Below are 19,802 nucleotides of genomic sequence, written 5' to 3'. Positions count from 1 at the left end.
TGCTAGCTTAGAATGTGGAGGAGGGTTACAATGACAGAGACAACCATAAAGGGGAACAAGGACATGCCAACGATGATGAGGACAGCAGTAATGAGTGTGTAAATTTGGATGAGCAACTGTTGGAAAACCAAAAGACTTGAGAGTTAGCGAAAGAATCAGGAGCAATGCTGTGTAATGAAGAAGATGACATTATGGCTATCCTCCAAGAACAGAATGAAGAAATTGCTTAAAAAAGAAGATTGGAAAAACAGAGGGCTAAAGCAAGACGGAGCAGACCCAAAAATCACAATAAGGTGGGTAATAATAATTTAAAATGATCGTTAGTTCGTGGAATGTTAGGGGGTTAAGGGGTGATGGGAAGTTGAGAATGGTGAAAGAACTTAAGAGAAAACATAGTTTGAATATGTTAGGCTTGGTAGAGACTAAAAGACAGTAAGTGACAAGGTTTGATGTTATGAAAATCTGGGGAAATGGTTGTGCGGGGTGGGAGTATGTGGGGTCTGACAGGACATCTGGTGGGTTGTTGTTAATGTGGGAAGATGGTTTCTTTAAAATGAGAAATTACTATAAAGGTGATCGATGGTTATGTGTTGAAGGGATACTGTCGAAAAATCCTATTAACTGTGCTTTTTTCTTAGTTTATGGTGCTCATACTAGAGATGAAAAACTTGTGTGGGAGGAGTTGAGTTACGTGGCTGGTTTGTGTCCAGGCGCCTATTGTTTTTGGGGGGACTTTGATGAAATTGTACAGGTGGAAGAAAGGCGAGGATCAGATAGTTTACCTTTATCGACGCAAGATTTTGAGAATTGGATAAATGACATGGGTTTGGTGGACTTGCCAATTACTGACCGTAAGTTTACATGGTTCAGAGGAAAGTCCTGTAGCCGTATTGATAGAGCTTTGGTTAGCTTGGAATTGATTGAGGCATTTCCAGAAACTCATTTGAGAGGTGGTCCACAGGGTTTATTAGATCACTGCCCTATTATAGTGGAAGATAAGAGGCTTAGGGACGGACCAAGGCCGTTCCGAAGTCTAGATTTGTGGTTTACACATGAAGGATTTCTAAGGATGGTCAAGGAGGAATGGAGAGGATTAGGAGAGGTACAATTCACCAATAAACTGAAGGCGTTGACGGTTTGATGAGCGGATAATTTATACGCTTTTTGGCATTGTTTTTAGTATGTTTTTAGTAGAATTTAGTTACTTTTAGGGATGTTTTCATTAGTTTTTATGTTAAATTCACATTTCTAGACTTTACTATGAGTTTGTGTATTTTTCTGTGATTTCAGGTATTTTCTGACTGAAATTGAGGGACTTGAGCAAAAATCAGATTCAGAGGTTGAAGAAGGACTGCTGATGCTGTTGGATTCTGACCTCCCTACACTCAAAATGGCGCGCTTCCAATTGCGTTGGAAAGTAGACATCCAGGGCTTTCCAGCAATATATAATAGTCCATACTTTGGCCAAGAATAGACGACGCAAACTGGCATTCAACGCCAGCTCTCTGCCCAATTCTGGTGTCCAGCGCCAGAAAAGGATCCAAAACCAGAGTTCAACGCCCAAACTGGCACAAAAGGTGGCATTCAACTCCAAGAAGGACCTCTACACGTGTAACACTCAAGCTCAGCCCAAGCACACACCAAGTGGGCCCCGGAAGTGAATTTATGCATCAATTACTTACTCATGTAAACCCTAGTAGCTAGTTTATTATAAATAGGACCTTTTACTATTGTTTTAGACATCTTTGAATCTTTGAATCTTTGGAATCATCTTTGGACGCCTGGTTCTTAGATCAGAGGGGCTGGCCTCTCGGCCGTGCCTGGACCTTTCACTTATGTATTTTCAACGGTAGAGTTTCTACACTCCATAGATTAAGGTGTGGAGCTCTGCTGTTCCTCAAAGATTAATGCAAAGTACTACTGTTTTCTATTCAATTCAACTTATTCCGCTTCTAAGATATTCATTCACACTTCAACCTGAATGTGATGAATGTGACAATCATCATCATTCCCCATGAACGCGTGCCTGACAACCACTTCCGTTCTACTTTCGATTGAATGAGTGTCTCTTAGATCTCTTAATCAGAATCTTCGTGGTGTAAGCTAGAATGATGGCGGCATTCAAGAGAATCCGGAAAGTCTAAACCTTGTCTGTGGTATTCCGAGTAGGATTCAATGATTGAATGACTGTGACGAGCTTCAAACTCGCGAGTGCTGGGCGTTAGTGACAGACGCAAAAGGAGGGTGAATCCTATTCCAGCATGATCGAGAACCGACAGATGAATAGCCGTGCCGTGACAGGGTGCGTTGACCATTTTCACTGAGAGGAGGGGATGTAGCCACTGACAACGGTGATGCCCTTGCATAAAGCCAGCCAGCCATGGAAAGGAGTAAGACTGATTGGATGAAGATAGCAGGAAAGCAGAGATTCAGAGGAACGAAAGCATCTCTATACGCTTATCTGAAATTCTCACCAATGAATTACATAAGTGTTTCTATCCTTTAATTTCTGTTTATTTATTAATTATATTCGAAAACTCCATATCCATTTTATATCCGCCTGACTGAGATTTACAAGGTGACCACAGCTTGCTTCATACCAACAATCTCCGTGGGATCGACCCTTACTCACGTAAGGTTTATTACTTGGACGACCCAGTGCACTTGCTGGTCAGTTACACGGAGTTGTGAACCATGGTCTTGGCATCATGTTTTTGGTGCCATTGCCAGGGAAAGAAAGAGCAGTGAATTTTACATAGTTAAAGTGTAATCACGATTCCGCGTACCAAGTTTTTGGCGCCGTTGCCGGGGATTGTTTGAGTTTGGACAACTGACGGTTCATCTTGTTGCTCAGATTAGGTAACTCTCTTTTCGTTTTCTTTTTTTAAAAATTTTTCAAAAATATTTCAAAATTTTCTCACCTGTTTTCGAAAAAAATTTTATTCAAAATTTTTAAGAATGAATTCTAGTGTTTCACGAAGCATGTGAAGCCTGGCTGGCTGTAAAGCCATGTCTAAATTCTTGGACTGAGGCTTCCAAACCATCAGCATAGAGGCAAGTTACTTTGATAAGTAATGAGCAGTATATTCTGATATCTTTCTGAAGCTTGGCTGGCCATTGGCCATGTCTAGTGTTTTGGACCGGAGCTTTCATTGAAAGCTTGGCTGGCTAGTGAGCCATGTCTAATTCCTGGACCGAAGCTTTAGACTAAGAATGCAAGATTCCTGGAATTCATATTAAAGATTTTGGAATCCTTATTTTCATTTTTCACAAAAATTTTCGAAAAAATCCAAAAAAAAATTAGAAAATCAAAAATATTTTTGTGTTTCTTGTTTGAGTCATGTGTCATGTTATAAGTTTGGTGTCAATTGCATATGCATCTTGCATTTTTCGAAAATTCATGCATTCATAGTGTTCTTCATGATCTTCAAGTTGTTCTTGGTAAGTCTTCTTGTTTGATCTTGATGTTTTCTTGTTTTGCATCTTTTGTTGTTTTACATGTGCATTTTTGCATTCATAGAGTCTAAACATGAAAGATTTCTAAGATTGGTGTCTTACATGTTTTCTTTGCATATAAATTTTTCAAAAATATGTTCTTGGTGTTCATCTTGACATTCATAGTGTTCTTGGTGTTCATCTTGACATTCATAGCATTCTTGCATGCATTCATTGTTTTGATCCATAACTTTCATGCATTGCATCATTTTTCTTGTTTTTCTCTCTCATCATAAAAATTCAAAAAATAAAATATCTTTCCCTTTTTCTCTCTCATAAATTCGAAAATTAGATTTGACTTTTTCAAAATTTTTTAAAATCTAGTTGTTTTTATGAGTCAAATCAAATTTTCATTTTAAAAATCCTATCTTTTTCAAAAATCAAATCTTTTTCATTTTTCTTAGTTATTTTTGAAAATTTTAAAAATATTTTTCAAAAATCTTTTTCTTATTTTTATATCAAATTTTCGAAAATAACAATAACAATTAATGTTTTGATTCAAAAATTTCAAGTTTGTTACTTACTTGTTAAGAAAGCTTCAAACTTTAAGTTCTAGAATCATATCTTGTGATTTCTTGTGAATCAAGTCATTAATTGTGATTTTAAAAATCAAATCTTTTTCAAAACCAACTTCAATCATATCTTTTCAAAAATATCTTCTTATCTTTTTCAAAAATTTGATTTTCAAAATATCTTTTCTAACTTCTTATCTTCTTATCTTTTCAAAATTGATTTTCAAAATTTGTTTCAACTAACTAACTAACTTTTTGTTTGTTTCTTATCTTTTTCAAAACTACCTAACTAACTCTCTCTCTCTCTCTCTCTCTAATTTTCAAAAATATCTTCCCTCTTTTTCAAAATTTCTTTTTAATTAACTAATTATTTTATTTTTATTTTGAATTTTCGAAAAAAAAAACTACTAACCTTTTTCAAAAACTATTTTCAAAAATCACTAACTCTTTTTTCAAAAATTATTTTCGAAATTTCCCTCCTCTCATCTCCTTCTTCTTATTTATTCATCTACTAACATCTCTTCCTCACCCATAAAAAATCCGAGCTCTCTCTCTCTCTCTGAGTTCAGATTTTTTCTCTTCTTTTCTTCTACTAACAATAAGGAACCTCTTTACTGTGACATAGAGGATTCCTCTTCTTTTCTTGTTTTCTTCTCTTTCTTATGAGCAGGAACAAGGAAAAAGGCATTCTTGTTGAAGCTGATCCAGAACCTGAAAGGACTCTGAAGAGAAAACTAAGAGAAGCTAAATTACAACAATCCAGAGACAACTTGATTGAAAATTTCGAACAAGTAAAGGAGATGGCAGCCGAACCCAACAACAATGCAAGGAGAATGCTTGGTGACTTTATTGCACCAAATTTTAATTTACATGGAAGAAGCATCTCCATTCCTGCCATTGGAGCAAACAATTTTGAGCTGAAACCTCAGCTAGTTTCTCTGATGCAGTAGAACTGCAAGTTTCATGGGCTTCCATCTGAAGATCCTTTTCAGTTCTTAACTAAATTCTTGTAGATCTGTGATACTGTAAAGACTAATGGAGTAGATCCTGAAGTCTACAGGCTCATGCTTTTCCCTTTTGCTGTAAGAGACAGAGCTAGACTCTGGTTGGATTCTCAACCTAAGGATAGCCTGAACTCATGGGATAAGCTGGTCAAGGCTTTCTTAGCCAAGTTCTTTCCTCCTCAAAAGCTTAGTAAGATTAGAGTGGACGTTCAGACCTTCAGACAGAAAGAAGGTGAATCCCTCTATGAAGCTTGGGAGAGATACAAAGGACTGACCAAAAAGTGTCCTTCTGACATGCTTTCAGAATAGACCATCCTGAATATATTCTATGATGGTCTGTCTGAGTTATCTAAGATGTCATTGGATACCTCTGCAGGTGGATCCATTCACCTAAAGAAAACGCCTGCAGAAGCTCAAGAACTCATTGACATGGTTGCAAATAACCAGTTCATGTACACTTCTGAAAGGAATCCTGTGAATAATGGGACGTCTATGAAGAAGGGAGTTCTTGAGATTGATACTCTGAATGCCATATTGGCTCAGAATAAAATATTGACTCAGCAAGTCAATATGATCTCTCAGAGTCTGAATGGAATGCAAGCTGCATCCAACAGTACTCAAGAGGCATCTTCTGAAGAAGAAGCCTAAGATCCTGAGAACCCTGCAATAGCAGAGGTAAATTACTTAGGTGAACCTTATGGAAACACCTATAACTCAACATGGAGAAATCATCCAAATTTCTCATGGAAGGATCAAAAGCCTCAACAAGGCTTTAATAATGGTGGAAGAAATAGGTTTAACAATGGTAAACCTTTTCTATCATCCACTCAGCAACAGACAGAGAACTCTGAACAAAATACCTCTAATTTAGCAAACTTAGTCTCTGATCTATCTAAGGCCACTGTAAGTTTCATGAATGAAACAAGGTCTTCCATTAGAAATTTGGAAGCACAAGTGGGCCAGCTGAGTAAAAGGATCACTGAAATCCCTCCTAGTACTCTCCCAAGCAATACAGAAGAGAATCCAAAAGGAGAGTGCAAGGCCATTGACATAACCAAAATGGCCGAACCCAAAGAGGGAGAGGAGGACGTGAATCCCAAGGAGGAAGACCTCCTGGGACGTCCAGTGATCAATAAGGAGCTTCCCTCTGAGGAACCAAAGGGCTCTGAGGCTCATCTAGAGACCATAGAGATTCCGTTAAACCTCCTTATGCCATTCATGAGCTCTGATGAGTATTCCTCTTCTGAAGAGAATGAGGATGTTACTGAAGAGCAAACTGCCAAGTTCCTTGGTGCAATCATGAAGCTGAATGCCAAACTATTTGGCATTGAAACTTGGGAAGATGAACCTCCCTTGTTCACCAATGAACTAAGTGATCTGGATCAACTGACATTGCCTCAGAAGAAACAGGATCCTGGAAAGTTCTTAATACCTTGTACCATAGGCACCATGATCTTTAAGGCTCTGTGTGACCTTGGTTCAGGAATAAACCTCATGCCCCTCTCTGTAATGGAGAAACTGGGAATCTATGAGGTGCAAGCTGCTAAATTCTCCTTAGAGATGGCAGATAACTCAAGAAAACAGGCTTATGGACAAGTAGAGGATGTGTTAGTAAAGGTTGAAGGCCTTTACATCCCTACTGATTTCATAGTCTTGGAAAGGAAGAGGATGAATCCATCATCCTAGGAAGACCTTTCCTAGCCACAGCAAGAGTTGTGATTGATGTTGACAGAGGTGAATTAGTCCTTCAATTGAATGGGGACTCCCTTGTGTTTACAACTCAAGGTCATCCTTCTGTCAACATAGAGAGGAAGCATAAAAAGCTTCTCTCAAAACAAAGTCAACCAGAGCCCCCACAGTCAAACTCTAAGTTTGGTGTTGGGAGGCCACAACCAAACTCTAAGTTTGGTGTTGAACTCCCATATCCAAACGCTAAGTTTGGTGTTGGAGAGTTTCAACAATGCTCTGAACATCTGTGAGGCTCCATGAGAGCCCACTGTCAAGCTATTGACATTAAAGAAGCGCTTGTTGGGAGGCAACCCAATTTTTATTTATCTAACTATATTTTTCTTAGTTATATGTCTTTATAGGTTCATGATCATGTGGAGTCACAAAATAAACAAAAAAATTAAAAATGGAATCAAAAACAGCAGAAGAAAAATCACACCCTGGAGGAGCATCTGTCTGGCGTTCAACGCCAGAACAGAGCATGGTTCTGGCGCTGAACGCCCAAAATGGGCAGTATTTGGGCGCTGAACGCCCAGAACAGGCATGGTTCTGGCGTTCAACGCCAGAAATGGCCAACAAATGGGCGTTGAACGCCCAAAATGGGCACCAACCTGGCGCTAAACTCCCAGAGTTGTGTGCAAGGGCATTTTACATGCCTAATGGGTGCAGTGATGTAAATCCTTGACACCTCCGGATCTGTGGACACCACAGGATCACCTCAAGATCTGTGGACACCACAGGATCATCTCAGGATCTGTGAATCCCACAGGATCCCCACCCACCTCACCCTCTCTCTCTCCATTCATGGTCATCCCTTCTGTTTTCCATTCACCACTCACATCCATACACACATCCTTCCATCTCCTCCATATCTTCATCTTCTTCTTCTATTCTTTCTTCTTTTACTCGAGGGCAAGCAACATTCTAAGTTTGGTGTGGTAAAAGCATAAGCTTTTTGTTTTTCCATAACCATTAATGACACCTAAGGCCAGAGAAACCTCAAAGAGGAAAGGGAAGGCAAGTGCTTTCACCTCTGAGCCATGGGAGATGGAAAGATTCATCTCTAAAGTCCATCACTAAGAAAAGGATGGAGCAAGCAATTAAGGGTGGAACATCAAGAGCACTCCATCATCCTTCATGAAATCAGAGAAGATCCAAAAGCAATGAAGGAGGAGCAATAAAGGCAAGGAAGAGACATAGAAGAGCTCAAGGACATCATTGGTTCCTCAAGAAGGAAACGCCATCATCACTAAGGTGGATTCATTCCTTGTTCTTATTTTCTCTGTTTTCCGTTTTCTCTATGTTAAGTGCTTATCTGTGTTTGTGTCTTCATTACATGATCATTAGTAGTTAGTAACTTTGTCTTAAAGTTATGAATGTCCTATGAATCCATCACCTCTCTTAAATAAAAAATGTTTTAATTCAAAAGAACAAGAAGTACATGAGTTTTGAATTTATCCTTGAACTTAGCTTAATTATATTGATGTGGTGACAATGCTTCTTGTTTTCTGAATGTATGCTTGAACAGTGCATATGTCTTTTGAAGTTGTTGTTTATGAATGTTAAATATGTTGGCTCTTGAAAGAATGATGACTAGGAGACATGTTATTTGATAATCTAAAAAATCATAAAAATGATTCTTGAAGCAAGAAAAAGCAGTAAAGAACAAAGCTTGCAGAAAAAAAAATAGGCGAAAAAAAAATAAAAGGAAAAAGAAAAAGCAAGCAGAAAAAGCCAAAAGCTCTTAAAACCAAGAGGCAAGAGCAAAAAGCCAATAACCCTTAAAACCAAAAGGCAAGGGCAATTAAAAAGGATCCCAAGGCTTTGAGCATCAGTGGATAGGAGGGCCTAAAGGAATAAAATCCTGGTCTAAGCGGCTAAACCAAGCTGTCTCTAACCATGTGCTTGTGGCGTGTAGGTGTCAAGTGAAAACTTGAGACTGAGCGGTTAAAGTCAAGGTCCAAAGCAAAAAAAGAGTGTGCTTAAGAACCCTGGACACCTCTAATTGGGGACTTTAGCAAAGCTGAGTCACAATCTAAAAAGGTTCACCCAATTATGTGTCTGTGGCATTTATGTATCCGGTGGTAATACTAGAAAACAAAGTGCTTAGGGCCACGGTCAAGACTCATAAAGAAGCTGTGTTCAAGAATAATCATACTGAACTAGGAGAATCAATAACACTATCTGAACTCTGAGTTCCTATAGAAGCCAATCATTCTGAACCTCAATGGATAAAGTGAGATGCCAAAACTATTCAAGAGGCAAAAAGCTATAAGTCCCGCTCATTTGATTGGAGCTATGTTTCATTGATAGTTTGGAATTTATAGTATATTCTCTTCTTTTTATCCTATTTGATTTTTGGTTGCTTGGGGACAAGCAACAATTTAAGTTTGGTGTTGTGATGAGCGGATAATTTATACACTTTTTGGCATTGTTTTTAGTATGTTTTTAGTAGAATTTAGTTACTTTTAGGGATGTTTTCATTAGTTTTTATGTTAAATTCACATTTCTGGACTTTACTATGAGTTTGTGTGTTTTTCTGTGATTTCAGGTATTTTCTGACTGAAATTGAGGGACTTGAGCAAAAATCAGATTCAGAGGTTGAAGAAGGACTGCTGATTGTGTTGGATTCTGACCTCCCTGCACTCAAAATGGATTTTCTGGAGCTACAGAACTCAAAATGGCGCGCTTCCAATTGCGTTGGAAAGTAGACATCCAGGGATTTCCAGAAATATATAATAGTCCATACTTTGGCCAAGAATAGACGATGCAAACTAGCGTTTAACGCCAGCTCTCTGCCCAATTCTGGCGTCCAACGCCAGAAAAGGATCCAAAACCAGAGTTCAACGCCCAAACTGGCACAAAAGGTGGCGTTCAACTCCAAGAAGGACCTCTACACGTGCAACACTCAAGCTCAGCCCAAGAACACACCAAGTGGGCCTCGGAAGTGAATTTATGCATCAATTACTTACTCATGTAAACCCTAGTAGCTAGTTTATTATAAATAGGACCTTTTACTATTGTATTAGACATCTTTGAATCTTTGAATCTTTGAATCTTTGAATCTTTGGAATCATCTTTGGATGCCTGGTTCTTAGATCAGAGGGGCTGGCCTCTCGGCCATGCCTGGACCTTTCACTTATGTATTTTCAACGGTAGAGTTTCTACACTCCATAGATTAAGGTGTGGAGCTCTGCTGTTCCTCAAAGATTAATGCAAAGTACTACTGTTTTCTATTCAATTCAACTTATTCTGCTTCTAAGATATTCATTCGCACTTCAACCTGAATGTGATGAATGTGACAATCATCATCATTCCCCATGAACGCGTGCCTGACAACCACTTCCGTTCTACTTTCGATTGAATGAGTGTCTCTTAGATCTCTTAATCAGAATCTTCGTGGTGTAAGCTAGAATGATGGCGGCATTCAAGAGAATCCGGAAAGTCTAAACCTTGTCTGTGGTATTCCGAGTAGGATTCAATGATTGAATGACTGTGACGAGCTTCAAACTCGCGAGTGCTGGGCGTTAGTGACAGACGCAAAAGGAGGGTGAATCCTATTCCAGCATGATCGAGAACCGACAGATGAATAGCCGTGCCGTGACAGGGTGCGTTGACCATTTTCACTGAGAGGAGGGGATGTAGCCACTGACAACGGTGATGCCCTTGCATAAAGCTAGCCATGGAAAGGAGTAAGACTGATTGGATGAAGATAGCAGAAAAGCAGAGATTCAGAGGAACGAAAGCATCTCTATACGCTTATCTGAAATTCTCACCAATGAATTACATAAGTGTTTCTATCCTTTAATTTCTGTTTATTTATTAATTATATTCGAAAACTCCATATCCATTTTATATCCGCCTGACTGAGATTTACAAGGTGACCACAGCTTGCTTCATACCAACAATCTCCGTGGGATCGACCCTTACTCACGTAAGGTTTATTACTTGGACGACCCAGTGCACTTGCTGGTCAGTTACACGGAGTTGTGAACCATGGTCTTGGCATCATGTTTTTGGTGCCATTGCCAGGGAAAGAAAGAGCAATGAATTTTACATAGTTAAAGTGTAATCACGATTTCGCGTACCACGGTTCCTTTGGGAAGATGGCATAGAGACAACTTTGGTGATATGGACAAGAAAATTATGAAGTTTGAGGAAGAGATTAAGAAGATTGATGACACGGTCGGTAATGGGAGTTATGATGGGACAGTGGAAGCAAGAAGGAAGGCTCTAGTTACTTATTGCGAGAAATAGTATGTGAGAAAAGAACTAAATTGGAAGCAGATGTCAAGGTCGAGGCATGCGAGGGACATGGATAAAAACACGAGATATTTCCACTTAGCTTCTGCGAGAAGGATAAATAATAGGATTGATACTCTGGTTATTAATGGAAGATTGATAAGGAATTAGGCTAGGATTAAGATTGCCATCAGGGAATTTTATAAGGGCTTATATCATCAAGAGAGGTCTCCTATGGTGGGCTTCAGAGATGGTCTGGTGGAAAGGATTAGCGAGGAGGATGCTTTGGCATTAGAGGTGCTACCGTCCCTTGAGGAGGTTAGAGAGGCATTGTGGGATTGTAAATCTTCCAAGGCTCCAGGAAGTGACGACTACAACATAAATTTCATAAAGAAGTGTTGGAATGAAATTGGCTCGGAGTTTTTGGCAACGGTACTGGGCTTTTTCCAATCTTCTAGGTTGCCGCCAGATGCTAATGTCACTTGGGTGGCACTGGCCCCCAAGTTTACTGGTGCTAAGGAAATCAAAGATCTGCGTCCGATTAGCATGGTGGGGTGTGTGTATAAGGTAATATCGAAGATGCTGGTTAGGAGAATGAGACATATTATGCCAGGGTTAGTAGGCGAGACGCAGAGTGCGTTTGTCAAGGGTCGGAAGATTCATGACGGGGCCCTTATCGCGTGCGAAACGATTCAGTGGATCAAACAGGGGAAGAAAGAAGCGGCAATAATAAAACTAGACTTCTAGAAAGCGTATGACAGAGATAAGTGGAGTTTTGTAGACCTTGTATTGCAGAAGATGGGTTCTAGACGAAGATGGAGGGGATGGGTTATGGAGTGTGTCAGTACGTGCTCTATGTCAGTATTGATAAATGGTTCGCCATCCAAGCCGTTCAAGATGGAAAAGGGCCTGCGACAAGGTGATCCGCTGTCCCTATTTTTGTTTGTACTTGTTGTTGATGTCCTACATAGGATAATTGGAGAGGTTGTGAGAAACGGTCGCATATCGCCATTGTTGGTTGGGATAGATCATATTGAGTTGTCGTATCTTCAGTTTGCAGATGACACTGTTTTATTCTGCCTTCCTGAGGAAGAGACGATCAAAAATTACAGAAGGCTACTTCGCTGCTTTGAGTTGATGTCAGGTTTAAGTATTAAATTTGATAAATCAAGCTTGATTCCTATTAACTGTGATGAGTAGTGGGTACAACGTATGTGTAGTGTGTTGGGCTGTAAGCAAGCCACTCTTCCGGTTAAATATCTGGGCATCTCGCTAGGAGCAAACCCAAGGATGGTTAAGACGTGGAAGCCAATAATAGACAAAGTAGAGGGGAAACTTAGCCTCTGGAAGGCCAAGGTACTCAATAAGGCCGGTGATGAGCGGATAATTTATATGCTTTTTGGCATTATTTTTAGTATGTTTTTAGTATATTTTAATTAGTTTTTATTATATTTTTATTAGTTTTTATTTAAAATTTACTTTTCTGGACTTTACTATGAGTTTGTGTATTTTTCTGTGATTTCATGTATTTTCTGGCTGAAATTGAGGGACCTGAGCAAAAATCTGATTCAGAGGCTGAAAAAGGACTGCAGATGCTGTTAGATTCTGACCTCCCTTCACTCAAAGTGGATTTTCTGGAGTTACAAAAGTCCAATTGGCACGCTCTCAATTGCATTGGAAAGTAGACATCATGGGCTTTCCAGAAATATATAATAGTACATACTTTGTCCGAGATTTGATGGCTCAAATAGGCGCTCCAAGTCAGCTCAAGAATTCTGACGTTTAACGCCAGAACTGGAACAAAAGCTGGAGTTAAACGCCCAAACTGGCACAAAAGCTGGCGTTTAACTCCAAAAAAAGTCTCTACACATGGAAGCTTCAATGCTTAGTCCAAGCACACACCAAGTGGGCCCGGAAGAAGATTTCTGCATTAATTACATATTTCTGTAACCCTAGGCTACTAGTTCTCTATAAATAGAACCTTTTGCTATTGTATTTGGGGGAGATCTTTGGACGTTTAGTCCCTAGACCTTGGAGGCTGGCCATTCGGCCATGCTTACACCATTATCACTTTTGTATTTTCAACGGTGGAGTTTCTACACACCATAGATTAATGTGTGGAGCTCTGCTGTTCTTCATGAATTTATACAAGTACTATTGTTTTTCTATTCAACTCAAGTCTATTTCTTCTCCAAGATATTCATTTGCACCCAAGAACATGATGAATGTGATGATCATGTGACACTCATCACCATTCTCACCTATGAACGCGTGACTGACAACCACTTCCCTTCTACATGCAAACAAGCTTGAATGTGTATCTCTTGGGTTTCTAATCTAAGATTAGAACCTTTGTGGTATAGGCTAAAATTATTGGCGGCCATTCCTGAGATCCGAAACGTCTAAACCTTGTCTGTGGTATTCTGAGTAGGATCTGGGAAGGGATGACTGTGACGAGCTTCAAACTCGCGATTGTTGGGCGTGTGACAGACGCAAAAGGATCAATGGATCCTATTCCAACATGATCGAGAACCGACAGATGATTAGCCGTGCGGTGACAGCGTGCGTAGAACATTTTCACTGAGAGGACGGGAAGTAGCCATTGACAACGGTGATGCCCAACATAAAGCTTGCCATGGAAAGGAGTATGAATGATTGGAAGAAGGCAATAGGAAAGCAGAGGTTCAGGAGGAACAAAGCATCTTCATACGCTTATCTGAAATTCCAACCAAAGAATTACATAAGTATCTCTATCTTTAGTTTATGTTTTATTTATCTTTTAATTATCAATTCTCCATCACCATCTGAATTCACCTAACTGAGATTTACAAAGTGACCATAGCTTGCTTCAAGCCGACAGTCTCCGTGGGATCGACCCTTACTCACGTAAGGTATTACTTGGACGACCCAGTGCACTTGCTGGTTAGTTGTGCGGAATTGTGACAAAGTGTGATTCACTTTTGAGAGCTCCAAGTCCTTTGGCGCCATTGTTGATGATCACAATTTCGTGCACCAAGTTTTTGGCGTCGTTGCCAGGGATTGTTCGAGTTTGGACAACTGACGGTTCATCTTGTTGCTTAGATTAGGTAATTTTCTTTTTATTTTTAAGAATGAATTCTAGAGTTTCAAGGTGATGTTCTTATCATCACAAAAGCTGATTGATTCTCATTAATTTAGCTGCTGAATGTAATGTCCTGCTGAAGTTGGCTAGCCATGTCTAATCTTTTTAGACTGAAGCTTTAGACTAACATTGCATGATTCCTGGAATTCTTATTAAAAGTTTTGAATCTCTTTATTCTCTTTTCCATATAATTTTAGAAAAATCACAAAAAAAATTTTAAAATCATAAAAATCAAAAATATTTTATGTATCTTAGTGTCAATTCTTAAGTTTGGTGTCTTGCATGCATTGTTTATTTGATCTTAGTTGCATTTTTATTGTTTCTCATCATTAAAAATTCAAAAATATTTTCAAAATTGTGTCTTTTCAAGCTAATAATACAGAGAATTGAAGATTCAGAACATTCAGCAGAGGAATCAAACAGAAAAAGCTGGGCGTTCAAAACGCCCAATGAAGAAGGAAAACTGGCGTTTAAACGCCAGCCAGGGTACCTGGCTGGGCGTTTAACGCCCAAAAAGGTAGGATTTTGGGCGTTAAACGCCAGAATGGATGCCATTCTGGGCGTTTAACGCCAGGATGACACAAGAGGGAAGATTTTGTTTTCAATTCAAATCTTTTTCAAATTTTCATAATTTTTCAAAATCAAATCTTTTTCAAATCATATCTTTTCAATCATATCTCTTCAAAATCAATTTCTTTCCATTTTTTTTATTATTTTTGAAAATCCTTGCTACTATTAATGATTTACTTCAAAATTTTCTAGTTGTTACTTGCCTATTAAGAAAGGATTAAATTTTAAATTCTAGAATCATATCTTCTAATTTCTTGTTAGTCAAGTAATCAACTTTAATTTTAAAACTTTCTCTTTTTAATTTGATTTTCAATCATATCTTCTCAATCATATCTTTTCAATCACATCTTTTTCAAAATTAATTTTCAATCATATCTTTTTTATTTCTAATTTCAAAATCTTTTCAAAAATCACTTAATTTCTTTCCCAATCTTAATTTTCGAAAATCTCAATCAAATTTTCAAATTTCTTTTTATTATTTCAAAATATTTTTAATTTATTTTCAAAAATTCTTCTCCTCTTCTCACATCCTTCTATTTAAGGGACTAACACTCCTCCTTAAGGTGCAATTCAAACTCTATCCCTCTTGATAAGTTCGAATTCTCTTCTATCTACCTCCTCCTTCTATTCTTCTTTTCCTCTGACACCTCAAGGAATCTCTATACTGTGACATAGAGGATTCTCTACTTTCTTGTTCTCTTCTCTTTCATATGAGCAGGAACAAAGATAAAGGCATACTTGTTCAAGCTAATCCTGACCTGAAAGGACCTTGAAGAGAAAGCTAAGAGAAGCTAAAGCACCAAGTTTTTTTGGCGCCGTAAGCTAAAGCACAATTCTCTCTAGAGGGCCTAACAGAGCTTTTCAAGGAAGAAGAAACCATGGCAGCCGAAAACAACAATGCCAACAATGCAAGGAATGTGCTTGGTGACTTTACTGCACCTACTCCCGACTTCTATGGGAGAAGCATCTCAATCCCTGCCATTGGAGCAAACAACTTTGAGCTTAAGCCTCAATTAGTTTCTCTGATGCAACATAATTGCAAGTTTCATGAACTTCCATTGGAAGATCCTCATCAGTTCTTATCTGAATTCTTGCAAATCTGAGACACTGTCAAGACCAATGGGGTTGACCCTGAAGTCTATAGACTTATGCTCTTTCCTTTTGCTGTAAGAGACAGAGCTAGGACATGGTTGGACTCACAACCTAAAGAAAGCCTGAACTCTTGGGAAAAGCTAGTCAATGCCTTCTTGGCAAAGTTCTTTCCACCTCAAAAATTGAGCAAGCTTAGAGTGGAAGTCCAAACCTTCAGACAGAAGGAAGGAGAATCCCTCTATGAAGTATGGGAAAGATACAAGCAATTGATCAGAAGGTGTCCTTCTGACATGCTTTCTGAATGGAGCATCATAGGTATTTTCTATGATGGTCTGTCTGAACTATCCAAGATGTCATTGGATAGCTCTGCTGGAGGATCTCTTTATCTAAAGAAGACGCCTGCAGAAGCTCAGGAACTCATTGAAATGGTTGCAAATAACCAATTCATGTACACTTCTGAAAGGAACCCTGTGAATAATGGGATAACTCAGAAGAAAGGAGTTCTTGAGATTGATACTCTGAATGCCATATTGGCTCAGAATAAAATATTGACCCAACAAGTCAATATGATTTCTCAGAGTCTGTCTGGAATACAAGCAGCAACAGGCAGTACTAAGGAAGCTTCCTCTAAAGTAGAAGCTTATGATCCTAAGAACCCAGCAATGGAAGAGGTGAATTACATGGGAGAACCCTATGGAAACACCTATAATCCTTCATGGAGAAATCATCCAAATCTCTCATGGAAGGATCAACAGAGACCTCAACAAGGTTTCAACAACAGTAATGGTGGACGAAATAGGTTTAGCAATGGCAAACCTTTTCCACCATCTTCTCAGCAACAGACAGAGAATTCTAAGCAAAGCCCCTCTGACTTAGCAACCATTGTCTCTGATCTAATCAAAACCACTCAAAGTTTTATGACTGAAACAAGGTCCTCCATTAGAAATTTGGAGGCACAAGTGGGTCAGCTGAGTAAGAAAGTTACTGAACTCCTTCCTAGTACTCTCCCAAGCAATACAGAAGAGAATCCAAAGAGAGAGTGCAAGGCCATAAACACGTCCCACATGGCCGAACCTGGAGAGGAGGAAGAGGCAGTGATTTCCACTGAGAAAGACCTCAATGGACGTCCACTAACCTCCATGGAGTTCCCTGATGAGGAACTATGAGAATCTGAGGCTCACACAGAGACCATAGAGATTCCATTGAATTTACTTCTGCCATTCATGAGCTCTGATGAGTATTCTTCCTCTGAAGAAGATGAAGATATTACTAAAGAGCAAGTTGCTAAGTACCTTGGAGCAATCATGAAGCTAAATGCCAAGTTGTTTGGTAATGAGACTTGGGAGGATGAACCTCCATTGCTCATCAAAGAACTGGATGACTTGACTAGGCAGAGATTACCTCTGAAGAGACAAGATCCTGGAAATTTCTCAACACCTTGTACCATAGGCACCATGACCTTTGAGAAGGCTCTGTGTGACCTAGGGTCAAGCATAAACCTCATGCCTCTCTCTGTAATGGAGAAGCTAGGGATCATTGAGGTACAAGCTGCAAGAATTTCACTGGAGATGGCAGACAATTCAAAGAAACAGGCTTATGGACTTGTAGAGGATGTCTTGGTAAAGGTTGAAGGCCATTACATTCCTGCTGATTTCATAATCCTAGAGACTGGGAAGTGTATGGATGAATCCATCATCCTTAGCAGACCCTTCCTAGCCACAGCAAAAGCTGTAATTGATGTTGACAGAGGAGAATTGATCATTCAAGTGAATGAAGACTCCCTTGTGTTTAAAGCTCAAGGATATCCCTCTATAACCATGGAGAGGAAGCATGAAGAGCTTCTCTCAATACAGAGACAAACAGAGCCCCCACAGTCAAACTATAAGTTTGGTGTTGGGAGGTTCTAACATTGCTCTGAACATCTGTGAGGCTCCATGAGAGCCACTGTCAAGCTATTGACATTAAATAAGCGCTTGTTGGGAGGCAACCCAATCTTTAATTATCTATGTTAAATTTCTATTTTCTTTTGTTATTTTATATTTTCTGTAGGTTGATGATCATGTGAAGTCACAAAAACAATCGAAAAAGAAAAAACAGACGGAAAAACAGAATGAAAAATAGAACACCCTGGAGGAGAAACTTACTGGCGTTTAAACGCCAGTAAGGGTAGCAAAATGGGCGTTCAGTCTGGCACCATTCTAGGCGTTTAACGCCAGAAATGGGCACCAGACTGGCGTTTAATGCCAGGAATGGGCAAGAAGCTGGCGTTAAATGCCAGAAATGGGCAGCAGCCTGGCGTTTAACGCCAGGATTGGCAGCAAGGGGCGTTTTGCACGCCACATGGTGTAGGGATGAGAAATCCTTGACACCTCAGGATCTGTGGACCCCACAGGATCCCCACCTACCCCACCTCTCTCTCTCTTCTTCACCCATTCACCAATCACCTTAATACCTCTTCCCCAAAAACCCCTCACCTATCAAATTCCACCATTCTCTTCACCACTCACATCCATCCTTCATAAAACCCCACCTACCTCACCATTCAAATTCAAACCACTTTCCCATCCAAACCCACCTATAATGGCCGAACCATGCCCCCCTCTCCACTCCTATATAAATCCATCTTCACTCCTTCACTTTCACACAACATACACACTACCCATCCCCCTTGGCCGAAACACAAAGCCCCCTCCATCTCCTCTATTTCTTCTTCTTCTACTCTCTTCTTTTTTCTTTTGCTCGAGGACGAGCAACCTTCTAAGTTTGGTGTGGTAAAAGCTAAAGCTTTTTTTGTTTTTCCATAACCATTAATGGCATCAAAGGCCGGAGAAACCTCTAGAAAGAGGAAAGGAAAGGCAAAAGCTTCCTCCTCCGAGTCATGGGAGATGGAGAGATTCCTCTCAAGGGTGCATCAAGACCACTTCTATGAAGTTGTGGCCAAGAAGAAGGTGATCTCCGAGGTCCCTTTTAAGCTCAAAAAGGGGGAATATCCGGAGATCCGACATGAGATCTGAAGAAGAGGTTGGGAAGTTCTCACCAATCCCATTCAACAAGTCGGAATCTTAATGTTTCAAGAGTTCTATGCCAATGCATGGATCACCAAGAACCATGATCAAAGTGTGAACCCGGACCCTAAGAATTGGCTTGCAATGGTCCGAGGGAAATACTTAGACTTTTGTCCGGAAAATATAAGGTTGGCATCAATTTGCCTATGATGCAAGGAGATGCACACCCATACACTAGAAGGGTCAACTTTGATCAAAGGTTGGACCAAGTCCTCATGGACATCTATGAAGAAGGCGCTCAATGGAAGAGAGATTCAAGAGGGAAGCCGGTTCAACTAAGAAGGCATGACCTCAAGCCCGTGGCTAGGGGATGGTTGGAGACTTGGAGTTCATCCAACGCTCAATCATTCTTACTAGCAACCGATCTGAAGTTACTATAGACCGGGCTATCATGATTCATAGCATCATGATTAGTGAGGAAGTAGAAGTTCATGAGGTTATATCCTAAGAACTCTACAAGGTAGCGGACAAGTCCTCTATTGTGGCAAGGTTAGCCTTCCCTCATCTCATTTGTCACCTCTGTAATTCAGTTGGAATTGACATAGAGGAAGACATCCTCATTGATGAGGACAAGCCCATCACTAAGAAAGGGATGGAGCAAACAAGAGATCCCACTCATGGACAAGAGCATGAGGAAACTCCTCATCATGAAATTCCTGAGATGCCTCAAGGGATGCAATTTCCTCCACAAAACTATTGGGAGCAAATCAACACCTCTCTAGGAGAATTAAATTCCAACATGGGACAACTAAGGGTGGAGCACCAAGAGCATTCCATCCTCCTCCATGAAATTAGAGAAGACCAAAGAACCATGAGAGAGGAGCAACAAAGGCAAGGAAGAGACATTGAGGAGCTCAAGCACTCCATAAGATCTTCAAGAGGAAGAATAAGCCGCCATCACTAAGGTGGACCCGTTCTTTAATTTTCTTGTTCTTTATTTTCTGTTTTTCAAAAATTATGCTTTATGTTTATT

The 19,802-nt window shown here is 39.7% G+C and overlaps 1 protein-coding gene and 2 non-coding genes across 3 annotated transcripts; 1 reads left to right on the top strand and 2 right to left on the bottom strand.

Annotated features, from left to right (window-relative positions):
• Positions 1–454: 454 nt before the first annotated feature.
• Positions 455–1,141, top strand: LOC140180047 (uncharacterized). The gene has a single exon (XM_072220431.1). The coding sequence runs from the start codon at positions 455–457 to the stop codon at positions 1,139–1,141; it is 687 nt and encodes a 228-aa protein (XP_072076532.1).
• Positions 1,142–5,203: 4,062 nt separating this feature from the next.
• Positions 5,204–5,310, bottom strand: LOC112760704 (small nucleolar RNA R71). Its single transcript, XR_003181133.1, has one exon. It is a non-coding gene; the product is annotated as a small nucleolar RNA R71 (small nucleolar RNA).
• Positions 5,311–15,952: 10,642 nt separating this feature from the next.
• On the bottom strand, positions 15,953–16,060 carry LOC112761991 (small nucleolar RNA R71). Its single transcript, XR_003182354.1, has one exon. It is a non-coding gene; the product is annotated as a small nucleolar RNA R71 (small nucleolar RNA).
• Positions 16,061–19,802: the final 3,742 nt, after the last annotated feature.

This window comes from Arachis hypogaea, chromosome 16 (assembly GCF_003086295.3).
Source record: "Arachis hypogaea cultivar Tifrunner chromosome 16, arahy.Tifrunner.gnm2.J5K5, whole genome shotgun sequence".
Lineage (NCBI taxonomy): Eukaryota > Viridiplantae > Streptophyta > Magnoliopsida > Fabales > Fabaceae > Arachis > Arachis hypogaea.
This window is presented reverse-complemented; position numbering and strand designations above follow the sequence as displayed.